This window comes from Heterodontus francisci, chromosome 4, assembly GCF_036365525.1.
Source record: "Heterodontus francisci isolate sHetFra1 chromosome 4, sHetFra1.hap1, whole genome shotgun sequence".
Classification (NCBI taxonomy): Eukaryota; Metazoa; Chordata; class Chondrichthyes; order Heterodontiformes; family Heterodontidae; genus Heterodontus; species Heterodontus francisci.
The window spans coordinates 123,417,489-123,441,027 of record NC_090374.1 but is presented as its reverse complement, the minus strand read 5'-3'; the positions used below and the strand labels follow the sequence as shown (position 1 = coordinate 123,441,027).

The 23,539-nt window shown below is 45.2% G+C and overlaps 1 protein-coding gene across 1 annotated transcript in view; it reads left to right on the top strand.

The window, feature by feature from the left end:
* hsd17b3 (hydroxysteroid (17-beta) dehydrogenase 3) overlaps positions 1-23,539 on the top strand; it is a 104,535-nt gene that overhangs the window by 47,303 nt on the left and 33,693 nt on the right. Inside the window, 4 exon segments of the mRNA XM_068029015.1 lie at positions 1,371-1,478; positions 13,884-13,951; positions 20,013-20,057; positions 22,706-22,740. Coding sequence (XP_067885116.1) covers positions 1,371-1,478; positions 13,884-13,951; positions 20,013-20,057; positions 22,706-22,740 — 256 coding nt within the window.

Here is a 23,539-nt window from a genome sequence, read left to right as displayed (position 1 = left end):
AAGTCTGTTGTAAGACCCCCTCTCTGGACTAAAGGTTCTTGTCTTTACTCTTAATATCAATGGCACACAACAACTTGGATACTGTTTCACTAAATGTGATACACCTTTATTAAATCTCTAAGCAATAGTACCTACTCACAATGACACTGGTTGCTTAGGAATCCCGCGAGCTAGGGTCCGTCTCAGGTGGTCAGTCCTTCGACAGATCTTCAGGCCTGACTTTGAAATGGCTGACCAGGCCACTGTACCGACTGCATTAACAATGCCCTTGAGGGCTGCGGCTTTATACACCTTCCTGACCCTTGGCATATAAGGCAATACCTTAAATCGGATTGTCCAATTGGGTTATTAATCCACCCTGGCCATCCAGGACCACCCCCACGTAGTCATATCCTGCCCTCAGTCGGGGGGGGGGGGGGGTGGTGGTATCTCCAGTTGCATACCAATAATGGGTGTGATTACTGTATCTTGGGGCAGGTGGAAGGCCATTCACACATCCCCCCCCCCCCCCCCCCAAAGTGCCCATTGTCTAGTTCAAGTTTCTGTAGACGATGTGTCAGTGGCAATCCACTACCCACCTCAGACATACCCGTGTGTGCGCATACCAGCAATAATGTCATTGGTTAGAACTTTCCCTTCGTACCTCCATCTTACCACCATGAGACAACCTCTGCCCAAAGGAGTCCACCCCACATTCATTAATATGAAAGAAATAAAAGCACGGTTTACATGATTAAGAGTGATTAATACAATTAAGGTAAATAATAAGTCTTACACTGTACAAAGAGTTGTCATTTATATTTCCGTGCTGGAGCAGCAGAGTATTAGATGATGGGAATGAGCTGGTTATAATGAAAAAGAGCGGAGGGAAAACTATTTGTAAAGGTCATCCAACATTAGGGAAGAATTTTGATAGAAACTCTAAAAATATTAGTGTACAAGGGTAATTTTATTTTGTAAAGGGAGAGAATATTATCAGAGTTGTCTCTTATGTGAGCAAATATGTTGGAGAGATTTTCTAGAGTATGGACATATACTCAGCACTAAACTGCCAGGAACCCACATGAAGACCAGCAGAAGGTGATGGCTGCCTTCCCCCCCACCCTATGTCTCCCCAGCAAGAGGTATTTAAAAATAAATATTTGTTGTTGCCTCCAGCCACAGCAAAATTCCACTTGCCTGCCAATGGCTACAATACTGAAATGCAAAAATTGTTTAGAAGCATGAGTAATCCTGAAATTTTTTTAGTCATACCCAGCAAATTAAGTAAGATGTTTATGCAAATTTTTTTGTAAAAGTTAGTTGAATCCCAAATGGTGTGTCTGATAACTGTTCATATACAATGCTTTTTTTTTTTGCATATTTCACAGAGCAAGCTACAGGAAGAAAAGTAAAGACAGTTCAGGTAAACTTTACTAAAAGGGACATCTATCAGCACATAGAAGAAAATCTGAGAGGACTTGAAATTGGGGTCCTGGGTAAGTAAGTTAAATCTTTTGTTAACCAGCTTAGGAAGGTACATTACATAATTCTTGCTTTAGGATTGTGGGGAGTGATTCTGTCTCAGCTGTCTTGGACGTAAGCAAGTCGGTTCAAAATAATCAAATTCTGTCCTGACATACACTGCAAAATTGGCTTCAGATTGCGTATCATGTTATTAAAATATTATCACAAATGAGGGGCCACAATTACAAAGCGATTCTTGAGGGTTTGGGCTTTTCTCATTGAGATGAGAATGTGAAGGAATGATCTGATGAGGGCCTTGAAAATTGTGAAGAAGTATGATGGGGTAAATAGTGATATTATGGGCTGGATTTTAAGAGCCCGCTGCCAACCCCGGCGGCGGTGGGCTGTATGCCAAAGAGCTGCCGCAATCTCCTGCATGTTAGCTCAGTTAAATAGCTGGGGCAGTCTGCCCCTCTCGATCATGTAGAGGGGGCGGGCTGTCTGTCGCCGGCAATGGAGTCAGCTGCCTATGCACAGGCACCATTTTTAAAGGGCAGCCAGCCCTGCTGGCATATTTAAATTTTGGGGCAGAATATCTTTATCAAATAAATTCCTAATGCCCCTTTCCCACCCCACAATAACAATTGCATTAACGTTTTGCCCTTGCCCCCCCACCAAAGCACAAAGTTTAATGTTCACCTCTTCCCACCATCCACTACAGCCATTACATTTATTTGACACCCTTCCCACCAGTGTCACGCCGGCTTTCCTCATACATGGAATTGAAGATGCGGGAGTGACTACTGCTGCGCTGGAGATTGTGGCAGGACTGGGAGATTGCAGATAGGTTTATTTACCTTTATTCAAATCATTCATTTAAAAATATTTAGATTCAGTTCCTGTCATCCAGTGGCGGGGGGCTGCCATAGAGCCTCGCCGCCACCAGGAGGATCGGGCTGAGCCATCCCAGCATTGGCCTTTGTGGCGGGCCTCTGCCAGACCCATATTCCAGCCCCCCTCCCACCACGGAGCCTGACATCATGGGCTAGTAGTCTGTGGGATGGCAATAGAAGTGCACATATTTATGAAAATAGCAAAATTGAGTTTTGAAGAAAAATTTCTTCAAGGGTGACTAGATTGTGGAATTCTCTGGCATAAACTGTCATGCTTGAACCATCAGATAACTATATTCTCTGGAGTTCAGAAGAATGAGAGGTGATCTCATTCAAACATACAACATTCTTACAGGGCTGAACAGGGTAGATGCAGTAAGGATGTTTTCCCCTGGCTGGGGGACCAGGGGACAAAGTCTCAGAATAGGACTGAGATGAGGAGGAATTTTTTCACTTGGTGGGGGCAGATGGGGAGGGGTGGGGTGGTGAATGTTTGGAATTCTCTGCCCCAGAGGCTGTGGAGGCTCAGTCATTGAATATATTCAAAACTGAGCTTGATAGATTTCTACATATTTGAAACATCAAGGGATACAAGGAGGAAGATCAACCATTATCTCATTGAATGGTGGAACAGTCTTGAAAGATTGAATGGCCTACTCCTGTTCCTATTTCTTATGTTCTTGTGTTCTTAACTATGACTGTCATTTGTGAAGAACCCAGAGAAGATGTGCATTATGCTAGACATAGCTAGTTTCACTTTCAGTATAATAAAAGCAAAATACTGCGGATGCTGGAAATCTGAAATAAAAACAAGAAATGCTGGAACCACTCAGCAGGTCTGGCAGCATCTGTGGAAAGAGAAGCAGAGTTAACGTTTCGGGTCAGCGACCCTTCAACTGGATGAACTGGTGTTCCGATGCTGCCAGACCTGCTGAGTGGTTCCAGCATTTCTTGTTTTTATTTCACTTTCAGTATGACAACTTCAATAAAGTTTTCAATGCAGTAACCCATTATGAAGTGGAGGCTGTGGTTGATGCCACTACAACCAATTAGACTACCACCACAATAAGTAGTGCTAAGCAGCCAGCATTGCAACCTCTGCCAGCTTTGGCTATAATTGATTTGAGTTCAGCATCTACATTGCTGCCTCATTCAGAACTTTTATCAATTATCAGTTGACCTTGATCAAGAATCAAACAGCAATTTCCACAAGGAACTTGGCCAAGTAAGTTAGAGTTGTCTGAGCAGGAGTTATATTATTGGATGAGTAGTAGCTGGGTTTCTTGTCTTATGATGACTATCATATGAAATTAAAATTAGTAGATATAAGTGTGATACCCAGAGTGCTTCAGTTATTATGGGTTGGATTTTACCAAGCTCACGACATCTGGCTCTCTGGCGGGGGTGGGGGCGGAAACAGGAATTTGGGTCCGGCAGCGGTCTGCCACGGAGGCCGATGCCAGGCGGTCCCGGTCCGATCCTCCTGGTGGTGGCGAGGCTCCATGGCAGCGCCCACCCACCCCTCTGCCGCTGGGCAATGGGAACAGCATTACAGTATTGAAATGGGTGACCTGAATAAATTTAAATAAACTTACAAAGAACAAAGAAAATTACAGCAATATAATAAAAGCAAAATACTGCGGATGCTGGAAATCTGAAACAAAAACAAGAAATGCTGGAATCACTCAGCAGGTCTGGCAGCATCTGTGGAAAGAGAAGCAGAGTTAACGTTTCGGGTCAGTGACCCTTCTTCGGAACTCTTCGGAAAGAAAATTACAGCACAGGAACAGGCCCTTCGGCCCTCCAAGCCTACGCCGATCCAAATCCTCTATCTAAACCTGTCGCCTATTTTCTAAGGGTCTGTATCTCGTTACTTCCTGCCCATTCATGTATCTGTCTAGATACATCTTAAAAGACGCTATCGTGCCCGCGTCTACCACCTCCGCTGGCAACGCGTTCCAGGCACCCACCACCCTCTGCGTAAAGAACTTTCCACGCATATCTCCCCTAAATTTTCCCCTTTCACTTTGAACTCGTGTCCCCTAGTAATTGAATCCCCCACTCTGGGGGAAAAAGCTTCTTGCTATCCAACCTGTCTATACCTCTCATGATTTTGTACACCTCAATCAGGTTCCCCCCTCAACCTCCGTCTTTCTAATGAAAATAATCCTAATCTACTCAACCTCTCTTCATAGCTAGCGCCCTCCATACCAGGCAACATCCTGGTGAACCTCCTCTGCACCCTCTCCAAAGCATCCACATCCTTTTGGTAATGTGGCGACCAGAACTGCACGCAGTATTCCAAATGTGGCCGAACCAAAGTCCTATACAACTGTAACATGACCTGCCAACTCTTGTACTCAATACCCCGTCCGATGAAGGAAAGCATGCCGTATGCCTTCTTGACCACTCTATTGACCTGCGTTGCCACCTTCAGGGAACAATGGACCTGAACACCCAAATCTCTCTGTACATCAATTTTCCCCAGGACTTTTCCATTTACTATATAGTTCACTCTTAAATTGGATCTTCCAAAATGCATCACCTCGCATTTGCCCTGATTGAACTCCATCTGCCATTTCTCTGCCCAACTCTCCAGTCTATCTATATTCTGCTGTATTCTCTGACAGTCCCCTTCAGTATCTGCTACTCCACCAATCTTAGTGTCGTCTGCAAACTTGCTAATCAGACCACCTATACTTTCCTCCAAATCATTTATGTATATCACAAACAACAGTGGTCCCAGCACGGATCCCTGTGGAACACCACTGGTCACACTTCTCCATTTTGAGAAACTCCCTTCCACTGCTACTCTCTGTCTCCTGTTGCCCAGCCAGTTCTTTATCCATCTAGCTAGTACACCCTGGACCCCATGCGACTTCATTTTCTCCATCAGCCTACCATGGGGAACCTTATCAAACGCCTTACTGAAGTCCATGTATACGACATCTACAGCCCTTCCCTCATCAATCAACTTTGTCACTTCCTCAAAGAATTCTATTAAGTTGGTAAGACATGACCTTCCCTGCACAAAACCATGTTGCCTATCACTGATGAGCCCATTTTCTTCCAAATGGGAATAGATCCTATCCCTCAGTATCTTCTCCAGCAGCTTCCCTACCACTGACGTCAAGCTCACCGGTCTATAATTACCTGGATTATCCCTGCTACCCTTCTTAAACAAGGGGACAACAATACTGGCTGCAACTTTGTCGTGTCAATTGTCTAACCTTCCTCAGACTCTCTGCACTCGGTATCTGCCTGTTCAACAGCTACCCCATCCACTGATCCGTAGCTCCGGTTCCCATCCCCCTGCCAAACTAGTTTAAACCCTCCCGAAGAGCTCTAGCAAACCTCCTGCCCAGAATATTGGTGCCCCTCCAGTTCAGATGCAACCCTGCCTCCTCCATTGATTCTGTCTGTACAGGAGGAGGTAGCAGCCAGACAAACTGGTCAGTGGCAAGTGGTACTAAGGAAAACCACAAAGAAGAAGCCTCCAAAAAAGGAACAGGTCACCATCCAAACCAGTGGCAAGAGGATGCTACAGTCTGAGACAGACTACAGCAGCTCCTCCTCATTGGACATGCAAGGGCCAGAAAGACGGAACCTGCAAATGCAGCAGCAGAACTCAAAGGAGCTGGAATAGCAAGGCCCCTCAGCTCCAGGGCACTGGAAGCTGTGACGGGCCCAGCTCGCCCCAACCATGGGGAGGCGGTGGCATACTGGTATATGGGGAGGTGGTGGCGTACTGGTATTGTCACTGGACTAGTAACCCAGAGACCCATGTATTGCTCTGGGGACATGGGTTCGAATCCCACCACAGCAGAAGGTGGAATTTGAATCCAATTAATAAATCTGGAATTTAAAGCTAGTCTATGATGGCCATGAAACCATTGTCGATTGTTGTAAAAACCCATCTGGTTCACTAATGTCCTTTAGGGAAGGAAATCTGCAGTCCTTACCTGGTCTGGCCTACATGTGACTCCAGGTCCACAGCAATGTGATTGACTCTTACATGCCCTCTAAATGGCCTAGTAAGCCACTCAGTTCAAAGGCAATTAGGGATGGGCAATAAATGCCGGCCTGGCCTGCGATGCCCACATCCCATGAATGAATTTTTTAAAAATTTCCGGGGACAGGGTAGGTGTTGGGTCGCTGGTTGCAGCGGACTCACTTTTCTTCTGAAATCTCCGGGCCTGCCACAATCTGCGGCGCAGCAGACGGCACTCCCGCCCCTTCAATTCCCTGTCCGGGGAAAGCCGGTGTGATACCAGTGGGGAGGGGAAGAGTTAATATTTTCAGTGCGGGGTGGGTTCAAACAAATCTAATGCGTATAGGGGATGGTGGGAAGGGGTGAACTTTAAACTTTGTGCAGTCTAGGGGTTGGGAAAGGTTGAATTTAAAAGTTAAGTATTTTGGCAGGGGAGAGACCATGATCAACCACTTTGATGCTGTGCCAGGTAAGTTTTGAGTAAAATGGCTGTAACCAGTTCTAGAGCTTCAGGCCAGGGAGTGCGTAACACCATTCGGGTGGTGGTGAAGGATAATGAAGGAGGTGCACCTGTTGACCGTACCTTCTTCATTAAGAAAATCCTATTGATTGCTGTGGATTCCAAGCCGCGAACATCATCTTCTGCCTGCAGCTTAATCAGCAGTGGATATTTTGACGTGACGTTCAAGCATCTAGTTCCCTTGGGTGTTCCAGGAGAGGGGAAACCAAGTGCCGCTGTCGATCCTCACAGTGGAGGCACTCTTCACATTGCCGTCGCAACGCAACCGGGTGGTGACAATCCACCTCTACAACCCTCATGTTCCTGTCATGGATGTACTCCCCTTCCATGCCAGGTATGTCGAGGAGGCCGGCAGCAGCAATGATATCAAAGACCCATTTAGGATTTGGATCAGCAAGCGGCAGGTCAAGGTGACCTTGAAGGTAAATGCCAATGGTGCCATCATCCGGGCCGCCTCCAGCTTCGCTATCAGGGGAAGTCGAGGCTTCTTGGTCTATGTGGGGCGGCCCAGAGTTTGTCACACCTGTGGCAAATCTGGTCACGTGGCAGCTAACTGCAGCACAGTCGTCTGCAACAAGGAAGGCCATCAGACCAAAGACTGTAAACCGAGCAAGTGCTGCAAACTGTGCGGTGAGACAGGCCACCTCTACATAACCTATCCCAAATGCTGCCTCAGTTATGCTAAGGCAGCAAGGCCCAAAGAAAGGCCGGGAGAAGGAATGGTGACCGCATTTCGTGCTGGGAGGGAGACCAGCGATCCTCTCCACAGCGAGGAAAGTCTATCTGAGAAGAAGAAAAGTGAGTCCGCTGCAACCAGCAACCCAACACCTACACTGTCCCCGGAAATTTTTAAAAAATTCATTCATGGGATGTGGGCATCGCAGGCCAGGCTGGCATTTATTGCCCATCCCTAATTGCCTTTGAACTGAGTGGCTTACTAGGCCATTTAGAGGGCATGTAAGAGTTAACCACATTGCTGTGGATCTGGAGTCACATGTAGGCCAGACCAGGTAAGGACTGCAGATTTCCTTCCCTAAAGGACATTAGTGAACCAGATGGGTTTTTACAACAATTGACAATGGTTTCATGGCCATCATAGACTAGCTTTAAATTCCAGATTTATTAATTGGATTCAAATTCCACCTTCTGCTGTGGTGGGATTCGAACCCATGTCCCCAGAGCAATACATGGGTCTCTGGGTTACTAGTCCAGTGACAATACCACAACGCCACCGCCTCCCCATATACCAGTATACCACCGCCTCCCCATGGTTGGGGCGAGCTGGGCCCGTCACAGCTTCCAGTGCCCTGGAGCTGAGGGGCCTTGCTATTCCAGCTCCTTTGAGTTTTGCTGCTGCTTTTGCAGGTTCCGTCTTTCTGGCCCTTGCATGTCCAATGAGGAGGAGCTGCTGTAGTCTGTCTCAGACTGTAGCATCCTCTTGCCACTGGTTTGGATGGTGACCTGTTCCTTTTTTGGAGGCTTCTTCTTTGTGGTTTTCCTTAGTACCACTTGCCACTGACCAGTTTGTCTGGCTGCTGCCTCCTCCTGTACAGACAGAATCAATGGAGGAGGCAGGGTTGCATCTGAACTGGAGGGGCACCAATATTCTGAGCAGGATGTTTGCTAGAGCTCTTTGGGAGGGTTTAAACTAGTTTGGCAGGGGGATGGGAACCGGAGCTACGGATCAGTGGATGGGGTAGCTGTTGAACAGGCAGATACCGAGTGCAGAGAGTCTGAAGAAGGTTAGACAATTGACACGACAAAGCTGCAGCCAGTATGATGGGTTGAAGTGTGTCTAATTTAACGCAAGAAGTGTCAGAAATAAGGGTGATGAACTTAGAGCATGGATCAGTACTTGGAGCTACGATGTTGTGGCCATTACGGAGACGTGGATATCACGGGCAGGAATGGATGTTGGATGTTCCGGGGTTTAGATTTTTCAAAAGGAATAGGGAGGGAGGTAAAAGAGGTGGGGGAGTGGCATTGCTAATCAGGGATAGTATCACAGCTGCAGAAAGGGAGGTGGTCAAGGAAGGTTTGTCTACTGAATCATTATGGGTGGAAGTCAGAAACAGGAAAGGAGCAGTCACTTTGTTGGGAGTTTTCTGTAGACCCCCCAATAGCAACAGAGACATGGAGGAACAGATTGGGAGGCAGATTTTGGAAAGGTGCAGAAGTAACAGGGTTGTTGTCATGAGTGACTTCAACTTCCCTAATATTGATTGGAACCTCCTTAGTGCAAATAGTTTGGATGGAGCAGTTTTTGTCAGGTGTGTCCAGGAAGGTTTCCTGACTCAAGATGTAGATAGGCCGACTAGAGGGGAGACTATGTTGGGCTTGGTGCTTGGCAATGAACCAGGCCAGGTGGCAGATCTCTCGGTGGGAGAGCATTTCGGTGATGGTGATCACAACTCCCTGACCTTTACTATAGTCATGGAGAGGGACAGGAGCAGACGGGATGGGAAAATATTTAATTGGGGGAGGGGGAATTACAATGCTATTAGGCAGGAACCGGGGAGCATAAACTGGGAACAGATGTTCTCAGGGAAATGCACGACAGAAATGTGGAGGTTGTTTAGGGAGCACTTGCTGCGACTGCTGGATAGGTTTGTCCCGATGAGGCAAGGAAGGGATGGTAGGGTGAAGGAACCTTGGATGACAAGAGATGTGGAACAGCTAGTCAAGAGGAAGAAGGAAGCTTACTTAAGGTTGAGGAAGCAAGGATCAGACAGGGCTCTAGAGGGTTACAAGGTAACCAGGAAGGAACTGAAAAATGGACTTAGGAGAGCTAGAAGGGGACATGAAAAAGTCTTGGCGGCTGGGATTAAGGAAAATCCCAAGGCGTTCTACACTTATGTGAGGAACAAGAGGATGGCCAGAGTGAGAGTAGGGCCGATCAGGGATAGTGGAGGGAACTTGTGCCTGGAGTCGGAGGAGGTAGGGGAGGTCCTAAATGAATACTTTGCTTCAGTATTCACTAGTGAGAGGGACCTGGTCGTTTGTGAGGACAGCGTGGAACAGGCTGATATGTTCGAACAGGTTGAGGTTAAGAGGGAGGATGTGCTGGAAATTTTGAATGATATGAGGACAGATAAGTCCCCGGGGCCAGACGGGATATACCCAAGGATATTACGGGAAGCGAGGGAAGAGATTGCTGCGCCTTTGGCGATGATCTTTGCGTCCTCACTGTCCACTGGAGTAGTACCGGATGATTGGAGGGTGGCAAATGTTGTTCCCTTGTTCAAGAAAGGGAATAGGGATAACCCTGGGAATTATAGACCAGTCAGTCTTACGTCGGTAGTGGGCAAATTATTGGAGAGGATTCTGAGACAGGATTTATGATTATTTGGAAAAGCATAGCTTGATTAGAGACAGTCAGCATGGCTTTGTGAGGGGCAGGTCATGCCTCACAAGCCTTATTGAATTCTTTGAAGATGTGACAAAACACATTGATGAGGGAAGAGCAGTGGATGTGGTGTATATGGATTTTAGCAAGGTGTTTGATAAGGTTCCCCAGGGTAGGCTCATTCAGAAAGTGGGGAGGCATGGGATACAGGGGAAGTTGATTGTCTGGATACAAAATTGGCTGGCCCATAGAAGACAGAGGGTGGTAGTAGATGGAAAGTATTCAGCATGGAGCTCGGTGACCAGTGGTGGTCTGCAGGGATCTGTTCTGGGACCTCTGCTCTTTGTGATTTTTATAAATGAATTGGATGAGGAAGTGGAAGGCTGGGTCAGTAAGTTTGCCGATGACACGAAGGTTGCTGGAGTTGTGGATAGTGTGGAAGACTGTTGTAGGTTGCAACGGGACATTGACAGGATGCAGAGCTGGGCTGAGAAGTGGCAGATGGAGTTCAACCTGGAAAAGTGTGAAGTGATTCATTTTGGAAGGTCGAATTTGAATGCAGAATACAGGCTTAACGACAGGATTCTTGGTAATGTGGAGGAACAGAGGGATCTTGGGGTCCATGTCCATAGATCGCTCAAAGTTGCCACCCAAGTTGATAGGGTTGTTAAGAAGGCGTATGGTGTGTTGGCTTTCATTCACAGGGGGATTGAGTTTAAGAGCCGAGAGGTTATGCTGCAGCTCTATAAGGTCCTGGTTCGACCACACTTGGAATATTGTGTTCAGTTCTGGTCGCCTCATTATAGGAAGGATGTGGAAGCTTTAGAGAGGGTGCAGAGGAGATTTACCAGGATGCTGCCTGGACTGAAGGGCATTTCTTACGAAGAAAGACTGAGGGAGCTAGGGCTTTTCTCATTGGAGCGAAGAAGGATGAGAGGTGACTTGATAGAGGGGTACAAGATGATGAGAGGCATAGATTGAGTGGATAGCCAGAGACTTTTTCCAAGGGTGGAAAGGGCTATCACCAGGGGGCATAATTTTAAGGTGATTGGAGGAAGGTTTCGGGGAGATATCAGAGGTAGGTTCTTTACACAGAGTGGTGGGTGCGTGGAATGCACTGCCAGCGGTGGTAGTAGAAGCAGATACATTACGGACATTTAAGCGACTCTTGGATAAGTACATGGATGATAGTAGAATGAAGGGTAGGTAGTTAGTTTGATCTTAGAGTAGGTTAAAGGTTCGGCACAACATCGTGGGCCGAAGGGCCTGTACTGTGCTGTTCGATGTTCTATAATGTTAAATCCACTACGTAATGTGTTTCGGCCTTGGACTACCTCACCGAGGTCAAAGCCCACCTGCTGTTTCTACAGGAGTGTGGAATCCCATACCTTAGCACTTGCAGGCAATGGTGGTCCCACAGGCCATCGATCTGGTCCGGGGGGAAATGATTCCCGTTCCTCCAGCCTGGGTGTTCTGCTGTGGGGTGGCAACTTCAAAGTTCAGGAGGTGGTGGGCGGCTGCCTCCTCGTAGCGGATGTAATGTACAACAATGCTGTGCTCCAGTTAATCAACGTATACGCCTGGTTCAATGCAGAGAGTGATTGACCATCCTCCAGCAGCTCCCACAGCTGGAAGGAGCAAGTAGACATGGTAGAACATAAAATGAGCATGTGGGAGCAACATTCTCTCCATTGTGGGTAAGAACCTGATCATCAGGTGCGAGGCACTCACGTTGCTGTACGTGGCGCAGGTCTGGCCCATACCCCACTCCTGTGCCATGGCGGTCACCCGAGCCATTTTCTGCTTTATCTGGAGATGCAAAATGGACCAGGTCCGGAGGGACACAATGTTCAAACCTCTGGGTAAAGGTGGAAAAAAGTAGCCAACATTGCCCTCATCCTGATGACCACCTTTGTGTGTGGCTACGTCAAGCTGTGTGTAGAGCCCCAGTACGCATACGCCAAGTGTCACTATGTGCTGAGGCCCCCAGTGTTGCGAAGGGTCTGGTCACTTTGCTGCAGAATGCTCCATCCAGTTGGACTGTGCAGTACCACCTATCCTTCGTGGAATGTTTGTGCAGAAAAGCACCCTTGACCACCAATCCATCAGGCAGTGATCTGCACAGAATGTCTTCGGGGCCCTATGGGAAAAGGAGATGGTGGATCCTGTCGGATGGTTCCCTGAGCAGACTGCCCAAGTCATTTGGCAGAATGCCTCATCACCAGAACTTTCAAACAAGCACCAAGACATAGCTTGGCTGGTGGTGAGAAGGGCCCTCCCCGTCAGATCCTTGCTGCACGCCCGGAGTCTCTCAAATCCCGCATGCTGCCTTTGAGGTGGCTGTGGTGGAGAAGAGACCGTCGCCCACCTCTTTCTGGAATGTGCCGTGGCAAAGCAAGTGTGGAAAGAGATGCAGTGGTTTTTGTCGAGGTTCATCCTGAGCAGCTCTGTAACACAGGAGTCTGTGCTCTACGGGCTGTTTCCATGGACGCACACCGAGATAAACATCAACTGCTGCTGGAGGACCAACAACTCCGTGAAAGAAGCTCTTTGGTCTGCCCGAAACTTGCTGGTCTTCCAGTTCAAAGAGTTGTCCACGACCGAGTGTTGCAGATTGGCACATTCCAAGGTCTGGACTACGTGCTGAGGGACTCACTAAAGCTTGGGGCAGCCACCGCAAAGGCTCAATGGGGAACGATCACTGTGTAAGGTCCTCCCGCCATAGTGAACTGAGGGGCTGGACCTCGTGAAAAACCCCTCTGTCTATATGCACCTCAATATGGTTTTGCTGTGTAATGCAAATGGAATGGAAGGGTTGTGAGGCAACTCTCATTCTGCATTGAAGGAAACTAATTTGTTTATTACTTTCTGGAATGTCAACTTGGAACTGTTTTGTAATTTTTTAAAATAGTTTTTTGTGAATCAAGTATATTTTGGGGAAAAATGTTTTGAGAGGGAAAGGTAAATAGTTAATGTAATTGGAGTGAGAAAGGGGCATTAGAAATTTATTTGATACATTTTGAAGGGGTGTATCTTTAAAAAAAATTTAAATATGCCGGCAGGGCTGGCCACCCTTTAAAAATGGTGCGTGTACACAGGCAGCTGACGCCATTGCCGGTGATGGACATGTGATTAAGGGAGCGGACTGCCCCAGCTATTTAAATGAGCTGCCGTTCAGGAGATCACAGAGGCTCTTTGGCATGCGGCCTGCACATGCAGACTGCCATTTTATTGAGCTCACCGCCGAGAGTGATGGTGGCCTCTTAAAATCCAGCCCTTTGTTGCTTCAGATATTGTATACCGCTGAGCTCAGTAATTCCTTTTAAGTCTGTTCTTGGATTATCAGCAATATTCAATATTTTGAGACATTCTTAAAAAAGTCAATAGAAATGGACACATATAAAAAGACATTAACTAACTTTTTTTCATGAGCAGATTGATGATGCAGGTATAAAAAGAACAAACCAAAATATAGCTAACTGGGCAGCAAGAATGTTTTTTGCAATTTTCTGGGATTACGGATTGAATTTGGGAAGTGTGCAAAGCTGCTTTCACATTATTTGGGTAGGTTTTAAAAAAAAAAAAATTATTTGGGTACTGATTAGATCAATGCAGTGTATATACAAAATTGCATTACGTTTTTATATATTGTAAAAATAAATATAACTGCTTTAATTTTTCTTGTAGTGAACAATGTTGGAATGATACAAAACCCAAATCCATGTAGATTTCTTGAAATGACTGACATAGATAAGGTACAGCACTTAATTTTTTTAATGCCAGAATCTGCCTGTTATACTTTGAAGCAACACTTTACTTTTTGTTAGATTCATAATCATGTGACACGATGTATTGGGTCAAATAGCAGTAGTGGTTTTGTGATATTTAAGTTAAATAGTTTTGCCCATTTTAGGGAAACTGCTGCCATCAAAGAATTGCTGAAGCATAGAAATCCTGAGGCATGGGAAGGATTATTTTAATACATTTGCTAATACTTTGACAAACAGAAAATTAACTTAGTTGTTTTGAAAGCCCATCCCATTCCTGTTAAGTTTTTTGTCATTAATTGTTTGCCCAGTTTTGTCAAGACGACATCAGTAGGTTTTCTTTGTCAGAAATATCAACTTGCTCCCTTGATGGCTTTGTGTGTAAAAACACTGCCATTTGCAGTTCAATCCCTAATGTTGAGATGCCACTTCTGAAAAATCAACTCCAATTGATTGGCCACTGTGTCTGTATGGCTGAAAATTGTCTCCCCTGCCAGGTCCTGTTCTCAACTCAAATGTCCAACTTTCTAGGGGAGGACAGAAAGCACTTCAATGACACTCTGAAGTTCTCCTTGAAGTGCAGCTGCATTGTCCTTAATGACTGGCTGGAGCGAGCTATCAACTGTTCAGAATGGCAAGAACTTGTCCACCAAGCTGCATCATGCTTCAAGTCCCAACACCTTAATGATGAGGCAGAGCCATGGCGCAGAACAAAGCAAATCCTGCACTCCAGATCCCACTACCTCATGGGGCGTCCTGACCCATGTGCCCAACAATCTGTGGATTGAAAATATGACTGCCCAGTCACATGACGCCCAATGGCAGAAAGTTGCAATCCTGAGTAGACACCATCCCGAATCGAAGGACAGCCGACGACAATGTTGAGATGGACGATTTCAGCTGTAACAGCAGTTGGGGGTGCTATAAATGACCCCTAGTGAGCAGAAATCACTCCTGGGCTACTGCTTCTGAATGTTGTCCAGTGACTGACCTTTGCTATAAAATGCTTGTTGGTTTATGTCTGAGAACAGGATAAGCATTGAATTTTTTTAAAACTCTTTTTCACGGATGTGTGTGTTGCTGGCAAGCCAGCATTTGTTGCCCATCCTTAACTGCCCTTGAACTGAATGGTTTGCTAGGCCATTTCAGAGGGCAGTTAAGACTCAGCCACATTGCTGTGGGTCTGGAGTCACATGTAGGCCAGACCAGGTAAGGACAGCAGATTTCCTTCCCTAAAGGACATTAGTGAACCAGATGGCTTTTGACAACAATCAATGATATTTTCATGGCACCAAGACTGAGACTATACTTTACTATAGAAAGCCAAGAGGAGTATAGGGAGTGGAGGGGTGAAATCAAAAAGGAAATTAGAAAGTTAAGAGGGCACAAAAGAATATTGGCAGGCAAAATCCAGGTAAACCCAAAGATGTTTTATCACCTCTCATTCTTCTAAATTCCAATGAATAAAGGCCTAACCTGTTTAGCTGTTTTTGATCCGACAGCCCCTTCATCCCAGGAATCGACCTAGTGAACCTTTTCTGAACTGCCTCCAATGCAAGCATATCCTTCTTTAAATACGGGGACCAAAACAGTACGCAGTTCTCCAGGTGTGGCCTCACCAACACCCTGTGCAGTTGTAACAAGACTTCCCTATTTTTAAAACTCCAACCCCCTAGCAATAAAGGCCAAAATTCCATTTGCCTTCCATTTGCTGCACCTGCATGCTAACCTCTTGTGTTTCATGCACAAGAACACCCAGATCCCTCTGTGTACTACAATATTTTGTAGTCTTTCTCCATCTAAATAATAATCTGCCTTTTATTCTTCCTACCAAAGTGGATTACCTCACACTTTCCCACATTGAACACCATTTGCCAAATTTTTGCCCACTCACTTAACCTATCTCATAATCAATTTTCTCCCTCTATTAGTTTTTTAGTCATCTGTTGCTGGTTTCTAAAAACTTCCCAATCCTCTGGCCTACCACTCGTTTTCGCTGCATTGTATGCCTTTGCTTTTGATTTGATACTCTCCTTAACTTCCTTTGTTATCCACGGGTGGTTCATCGTTCTCTTCGAGTCCTTCCTTCTGACTGGAATCAATGTTTGCTGAGTATTATAAAATATCTGCTTAAACGTCTACCACTGCTCATCTACTGACTTCCCCTATAGTCTATCCTCCCAGCTCGCTTTAGACAACTCTTTCTTCATCCCTCTGTAATTGCCCTTGTTTAAGTTGAAGACATTGGTTTGAGACCTGGGTTGCTCATCCTCAAGCTGAATTTGAAATTCTACCATGTTATGATCGCTTCTCCCTAAAGGATCCTTAACGACGAGCTCTCTTATTAATCCTACCTCATTACGCAATACCAAATCTAAAATAGCCTGTTCCCAGGTAGGTTCTGGAACGTATTGTTCTAAGTAACAATCCCTGAGGCACTCTACAAATTCGTCTTCCATGCTACCCTTGCCAATTTGATTTGTCCAGTCTATATGCAGATTAAAATCACCCATGATAATTGCAGTGCCCTTCTTACACGCCTCCATTATTTCCTGATTAATATCTTTGTCCTACAGAGAGGCAACTCTTCGGGGGCCTATAGATCACTCCCACCTGCGATTTCTTTCCCTTGCTATTCCTTATTTCCACCCAAACTGATTCTACGTCACGATCTATTATACCTATATCATTACTCACAACTGCAGTGATCCCTTCCTTTAATAGCAAAGCTACCCCACCTCCTTTTCCTTTCTGCCTATTCTTCCAGAACGTTGAATATCCTTGAACATTGAGATTCCAGTCCTGGTCATCCTGCAACCATGTCTCAATGATAGCTATCAAATCATATTCATTTATTTCTATCTGTGCTGTTGGCTCATCTATTTTGTTACAAATGCTACGTGCATTCAGATAAAGAGCCTAAGCTTTGACTTTTTACCATTTTTACCTACTCTGGTTCTAATTTCTGCTGTACTCTTGGGCTTGTATTCTCTGTCCCTTCCTGTGATTAATGTATGTTCCTGCACCTCTGCTCTGCCTTTTGACTTTTTAAACTTCCCTTCAATTGAAACCAGCACCCACCACCCCCACCCACTATTTAGTTTAAAGCCTTATCTACAATCGTAGTTATGCAATTCACCAGGACACTGGTCTCAGCATGGTTCAAGTGAAGCCCATCTCAACGGAACAGCTCTCTCTTTCCACAGTACTGGTGCCAGTGTCCAGGGAGGGATAGACTGAACAATTACAGGCCAGTCAGTCTAACTTCAGTAGCGGGCAAATTACTGGAATCAATTCTGGGAGACAGGATAAACTGTCACTTAAAAAGGCACAGTTTAATAGAGGATTGTCAGCATGGATTTGTTAAGGGAAGATCTTGTCTGACCAACTTGATCGAACTTTTTGAAGAGGTAACAAGGAAGATAGATGAGGGTAGTGCAGTTGATGTGGTCTTCATGCATATTAGCAAGGCTTTTGACAAGGTTCCACATGGCACAGTAGTTTTAAAAAAAAAAAAAAAATCCCATGGGATCCAGGGAATGTAGCAAGGTGGATACAAAATTGGCTCAATGACAGGAAACAGAGTAATTATTGGCGGGTGTTTTTGTGACTGGAGAGCTGTTTCCTGTGGCGTTCCACAGGGCTCAGTATTGGGTCTTTGAGGTACATATTAACAAATTGGATGTGAATGTAGGGGGCCTGATGAAGTTTGCAGACAACACAATGATTGTCCGTGTGATAGATAACGAGGAAGATAGCTGTAGACTGCAGGAAGAGATTGATGGTCTGGTCAGATGGGCAAAAAAGTGGCAAATGGAATTTAGCCTGGAGAAGTGTGAGGTGATGTATTTGGGGAGGTCAAACAAGGCAAAGGGATACACGATAAATGGGAAAATACTAAGAAGTGTAGAGGAAGTGAGGGACCTTGGAGTGAATGTTCAGATTCCTGAAGGTAGCAGGACAGGTCAATAAGGTAGTTAAGGCATATGGAATCCTTTCCTTTTAATAGCCGAGGTATAGAATATAAGCGCAGAGAGATTATGCTGGAACTGTATAACTCATTGGTTAGGCCACAACTTGAGTACTGTGTGCAGTTCTGGTCACCTCATTATAGAAAGGATGTAATTGCACTAGAGGGTACAGAGGAGATTTACGAGGATGTTGCCAGGACTGGAAAAATGCAGCTAAGAGGAAAGATTGGATAGGCAGAGAAGGCTGAGGGGAGATCTGATTGAAATGTACAAAATTTTGAGGAGCCTGGATAGAGTGGATGGGAAGGGCCTATTTACCTTAGAGCAGTCAGTGACTGGGGGGCATAGATTTAAAGAGATTGGTAGAATGATTAGAGGGGAGGTAAGGAAAAACTTTTTCACCAGAGGGGAGTGGGGGTCTAGAATTCACTGCCCGAAAGGGTAGTTGAGGCAGCAAGCCTCATCTCATTTAAAAGGCGTCTGGATATGCACCTCATGTGCCGTAACCTGCAGAGCTACGGACCAAATGCTAGAAAGTGGGATTAGAATGGGTGGATAGTTTCTCGTCCGGCATGGACACGATGGGCCGGGTGGCCTCTTTCTGTGCCATGGACTTTCTATGACTAGCTTTCAATTCCAGATTTTTATTAATTAGATTTATGAATTAATTGAATAAAAATTCCACCAATTACCATGGTGGGATTTGAATCTGTGTCCCCAGGACATTAGTCTGGGCCTCTGGATTACTGGTCCAGAGTCATTACCATTATGCCACCATCCTCCCCCTGCCCCTGATGTCCTCCATGGTAAAATAGCCTGATATTTCAGCCTGAATTTTCCTCTGGAGGAGTGTCAAGGTGGGACTTCATGTGCTCGGATCTCCTGAGACCGCAACCCATTTTTGAGGGTTGGGGCTTATTTTGTTTTTTTTGTTATCTACTTTTGGTGGGGTCCCAACTCACAAGGGAAATGTTGCAGTGGAATGCCTGCTGCAGGGCCAGGAAGAGAATGAGCAGCCTTTAAAGGAGACAGAAGCATCCTGAAGATAATGCAATTTAAGAAGAGGCTCTTGCTGAGCTGAGAACCTTCTGGGAAATGGTAAAGGGCCTGAAGAGAGAGAGAGAGCGAGGTGCTTATGATCAGGCTGTCTTCCTCCAGCATTTGAACTTGGGTTTGATGTCCCTATCTTGCAATCTACTGCCACTTCTCTCTTGTCCTTGGATTAGTGGTAATTGAGACAAGAGACAGGGAAATTGGCTGGATTCTTGGAATCTGCCATTTATATGTGGCAAAGCCGTCGAGGCTGACTTTCCTGCTGTGAGTGGGGTGGAGCAAGATTCCTGGTGGTGCTGGCAGGGGTGGAGATCTGGTAGTCCTCCCCCACTCCCATTCATTTTTTTGTTGCCCAAATCTAGTGTTTGCTATTAAGACTGGCATAGAAAAAATGAATACTTTGAGGGAAGTATCTTGCCTGTACATTTCTGGAATCTATAGCTTCAGGAGAGGAGGGGTTAAATTCAACATTATTCACCACAATTTTGAAGTGGAACAATTGTTGAAATATTGAAATTTACATTGACAGCAAGATATAAATAAACCCTTTGAGATGTTTGTAAGTAGCAAATTGTTTCACTTGCTGTTTACTATCTGGATTCTTGTATTTTATATAGTTCTGTTGGATTTACTTTAAAGCAATATTCTTTGAAACTCTAATTGCTTTATCATTAAGTTTGTAAACTAATGGTTACATAATATTTAATATTGGTTGCACTTTTGAATGTATTTATGTGACTCACGACAACAGAACTGCTGAGCTGCAGTATAAACACTTCAAGTGACTGGATTAAGCTCCCTACCTCCATCACTGCTTGCTGCCATTATAATAAATTGAGTGTCATTTGGTCATTGAGAAGACCGTTTTCAAACTTACAATTGTTTTATCATATAAAGTATTTTATGGGAAAATCTGAATTGGGATTTGCGATATGGATGTTCAAATATCTAATTCAGTAATTGTAATAGTGCTGATTCTAATGCTGCTGTATCACTTGCTAATATTCTTTGTTTCTGTACATTAGACCATCAATGATATGATTGCTGTTAATGTGGTAGCTATTACCAAGGTATGTTGTCTAGTACTAACAATTTGCTCTTTTCCTACCAGAAGTGTGTGATGCAAAGTACAGTTAAAGTAGCATTGGATGATTCTCCTTTCATGATTTTTCTTTCTGCTCTTGGTTGTGTCCTGTGTAAATTCTACAAATGAAAGACTTTTGTAATTATTAAATCACTACCATAATGATTTTCATTTAAATAGATGTCTTAGTATTGTTATAACCAGGTGAGAAAGGTGTCTAGGGGTCCTTCTCAGCCTTCACTTGGTCTTACTGTAACAGGGTTTAATTTTAAATAGTTTTTTAGCTCCCCCTTGGTGAATCCTTATTTACCGCTTTCCAATTATATGGCAAAGAAACTAGCACAAACAGGCTTTCTTAAGTTTAAAGAAGAAAAGTTGAAATTTATTAAAAATAAACTCATTCGATTGAAGCCTACTGATACATGACGGATCCACGCTAGCATGCATACGTGACATACACATGCAAATAGAGACAGAAAAGAGCAGAAGAAAAACAAATTTGAAAAGTTTGAGGCAATATCTGAAGAGGTTTTGTTACAGTTCTTAAAGCTCACTGTAGAGTCCTTGATTGTAGGTAGATCTTGCTTTTCGTTGGGGCCCAGTATTCTTCTTTAAACCTTGTTCGCTGTAGAAGACGTTTCTCTCTTGGGGTGCATGTGGATTCAGAGGCTTGTGAGAATGAGATGGGAGCAGGCAGACAGGTGAGGTTGTGGCGAGCCAGCCAGGAGAGATCTTCTCCATCCAGGAACATTCTGCTTTTTGCCCAAACTGTTTGTACAAATTCAAAAAACTTAGGTTGCCCAGCAGGTTAGTCATGTGACTAGCTGGTTTGACCATGTCTGTTTGTGTATCTTAGCAGTCAGCCTGAATTGTGAGCTCCCCCACCTTCCACGTCTGGTATTCAAAAATTCAGTGTGGGTTGAATGTCAGGGAATTGCTGCTTTGTCCTTCCAAATACCGTCTGCCAGTATACAAGCAGCCCTTCCAGCCATGGCTGGTCTGTTCAAGTCCTCCCCTCACTCCAGTAACAGTTTAAAATCAATGTTCATGACAAAATTAATGTGCCTCATTCTTGGCAGGTGGGGGCCTAGCATGACCATATGTTATAGTATGAAAATGCTATAATCTGTCCTCTATCATCATCAATGTGATGGTAGGTGTTGTCAACAGTGTTATCAAGCTCCACTTAAACAACAACAACCTGCTCACTGATGCTCAGTTTGGGTTTCGCCAGGGTCACTCGGTTCCTGACCTCATTACAGCCTGGGTCTGAACATGGACAAAAGAGCTGAACTCGAGGTGAGAGTGATTGCCCTTGGCATCAAGGCAATATTTTCCCAAGTGTGACATCAAGGAGCCCTAGCCAAATTGAAGTGAAATGGGAATTTGGAGAAAACTCTCCACTGGTTGGAGTCATACCTAGCACAAAGGAAGATGGTTGTGGTTGTTGGAGGCCAATCACCTCAGCTCCAGGACATTGTTGCAGGTGTTCATCATAGTAATGTCCTAGACCCAACCATCTTCAACTGCTTCATCAAAGACTTTTCTCCATCATAAGGTCAGAAGATTGTTCGCTGATTTGTACGATGTTCAGTACCATTCGCAACTCTTCAGCTACTGAAGCAGTCAGTGTCCATATACAGCAAGACCTGGACAATATTCAGGCTTGGATTGATAAGTGGCAAGTAATGTTCATACCACGCAAATGCCAGGCAATGACTATCTCCAATAAGAGAATCTAACCATCTCCTCTTGACATTAAACGGCAGTACCACTGCTGAATCCCCCACTATCAACATCCTGGGGGTTGCCATTGACGAGGAACTGAACTGGAGCAGCCACATAAATATGGTAGCAACAAGAGCAGATCAGAGGCTGGGAATTCTGTCCACCATCTACAAGGCACAAGTCAGGAGTATGATGGAATGCTCTCCACTTGCCTGGATGAGTGTGGCTCCAACAACTTTGGAAGCGCGACACCATCCAGGACAAAGCAGCTCATTTGATCAGCATCCCATCCACCACCTTAAACATTCACTCCCTCCACCACTGACTCAGTGATAGCAGTGTGTACCATCTACAAGATGTACTGCAGCAACTCAGCACACCTCCTTTGACAGCACCTTCCAAACCCACAATCTCTTCCACCGAGAAGGACAAGGGCAGCAGATGCATGGGAACACAATCTGCAAGTTCCCCACCAAGCCACACACCATCCCGACTTGGAACTATATCGCCGTGCCTTCACTGTCGCTGGGTCAAAATCCTGGAACTCCCTCCCTAACAGCACTGTGGGAGTTCCTGCACCAGATGGACTGCAGTGGTTCAAGAAGGCAGCTCACCGCCACCACCTTCTTGAGGGCAATTAGGGATGGGCAACAAATGGAGCATGTAGCAACTTGAAGCATAGAGACATGCCCACCATAAGCCCAAGTATCGTTCATCCTACTAGACTCCTGGGGATTAGATTTGGCTTTGTAACCAGGTTTATCATTTAATATCCGTAAGAAATAATTTTGTAGTTTGATTTTGGATCTTTTGGTGTATATTGCTGAACACTGTTGAAGGGCACATTTTTAAAAAAAAGATGCAGAAGTGTATCTTGGTGCATTAATATCTTGCTATCATTTTCAGATGACCCAGCTTGTCTTGCCAAAGATGAAGGAGAGGTAGGACTTTGACATTTTTTTTTGGCAATTAGCGCTGACATCACTTAAAAAGACTGAATGTTATTTTGTACTTAGGTTTTTGTGCATATGTGTATCCATTGGACAATATTCCACTTCAGTTCAATGGATGTTCTGTCAGCCAATTGGGCGCAACATGTAAATTTAATTCAAAATTGGATTTTAATACATCCTAATGAGATACATTGGAAATGAAGAGCTAGCTGATATGTAGAAATCAATAGTTAAAAATGGTTTGAAATTCCTGGCAGTGCAGCAATATCTGGACTCCAGTGTGGAGGTGATTGCACAGCATGGAGCCATTCCTGATGCTACATAAAGTGTGGAATAAACAGAGAGGGGTTCATACATGAGCACACAGTGGCCGTTGGGGGGCAGAGTGGGGGGGGGTGGGGGGGTTGCAGGCAGCCAATCCAATGCAACTGGTGACAAGTGAAGCCATCCTGGATATGCGGTTCAGCTATCCTGAGGTGATGAGGAGCAGCACATGCAGAGGTGATGCCCAAGGGACAGGGAGGGCAGGAAGACACTAAACTCAGTTTCCTGAACATGTTGAAGCAGCAGGCACAGCCTCCGGCAGCACTATCAAAGGCAGATGGTTGCTGATTTGTGCTGCCCTCATGGAGGAGGGCCTTGCTGGTCGCATGGGCACATCCTGCCAGTGGCCTTGAATTTCTTTGCCTCTGGGTGATTTCAAGGGTGACAGTGGACCTGTTTGGCATCTTGCAAGCGTGTGAAGGATGCACTGTATGAGGGAGCATTGGAGTACATTGACTTCCAG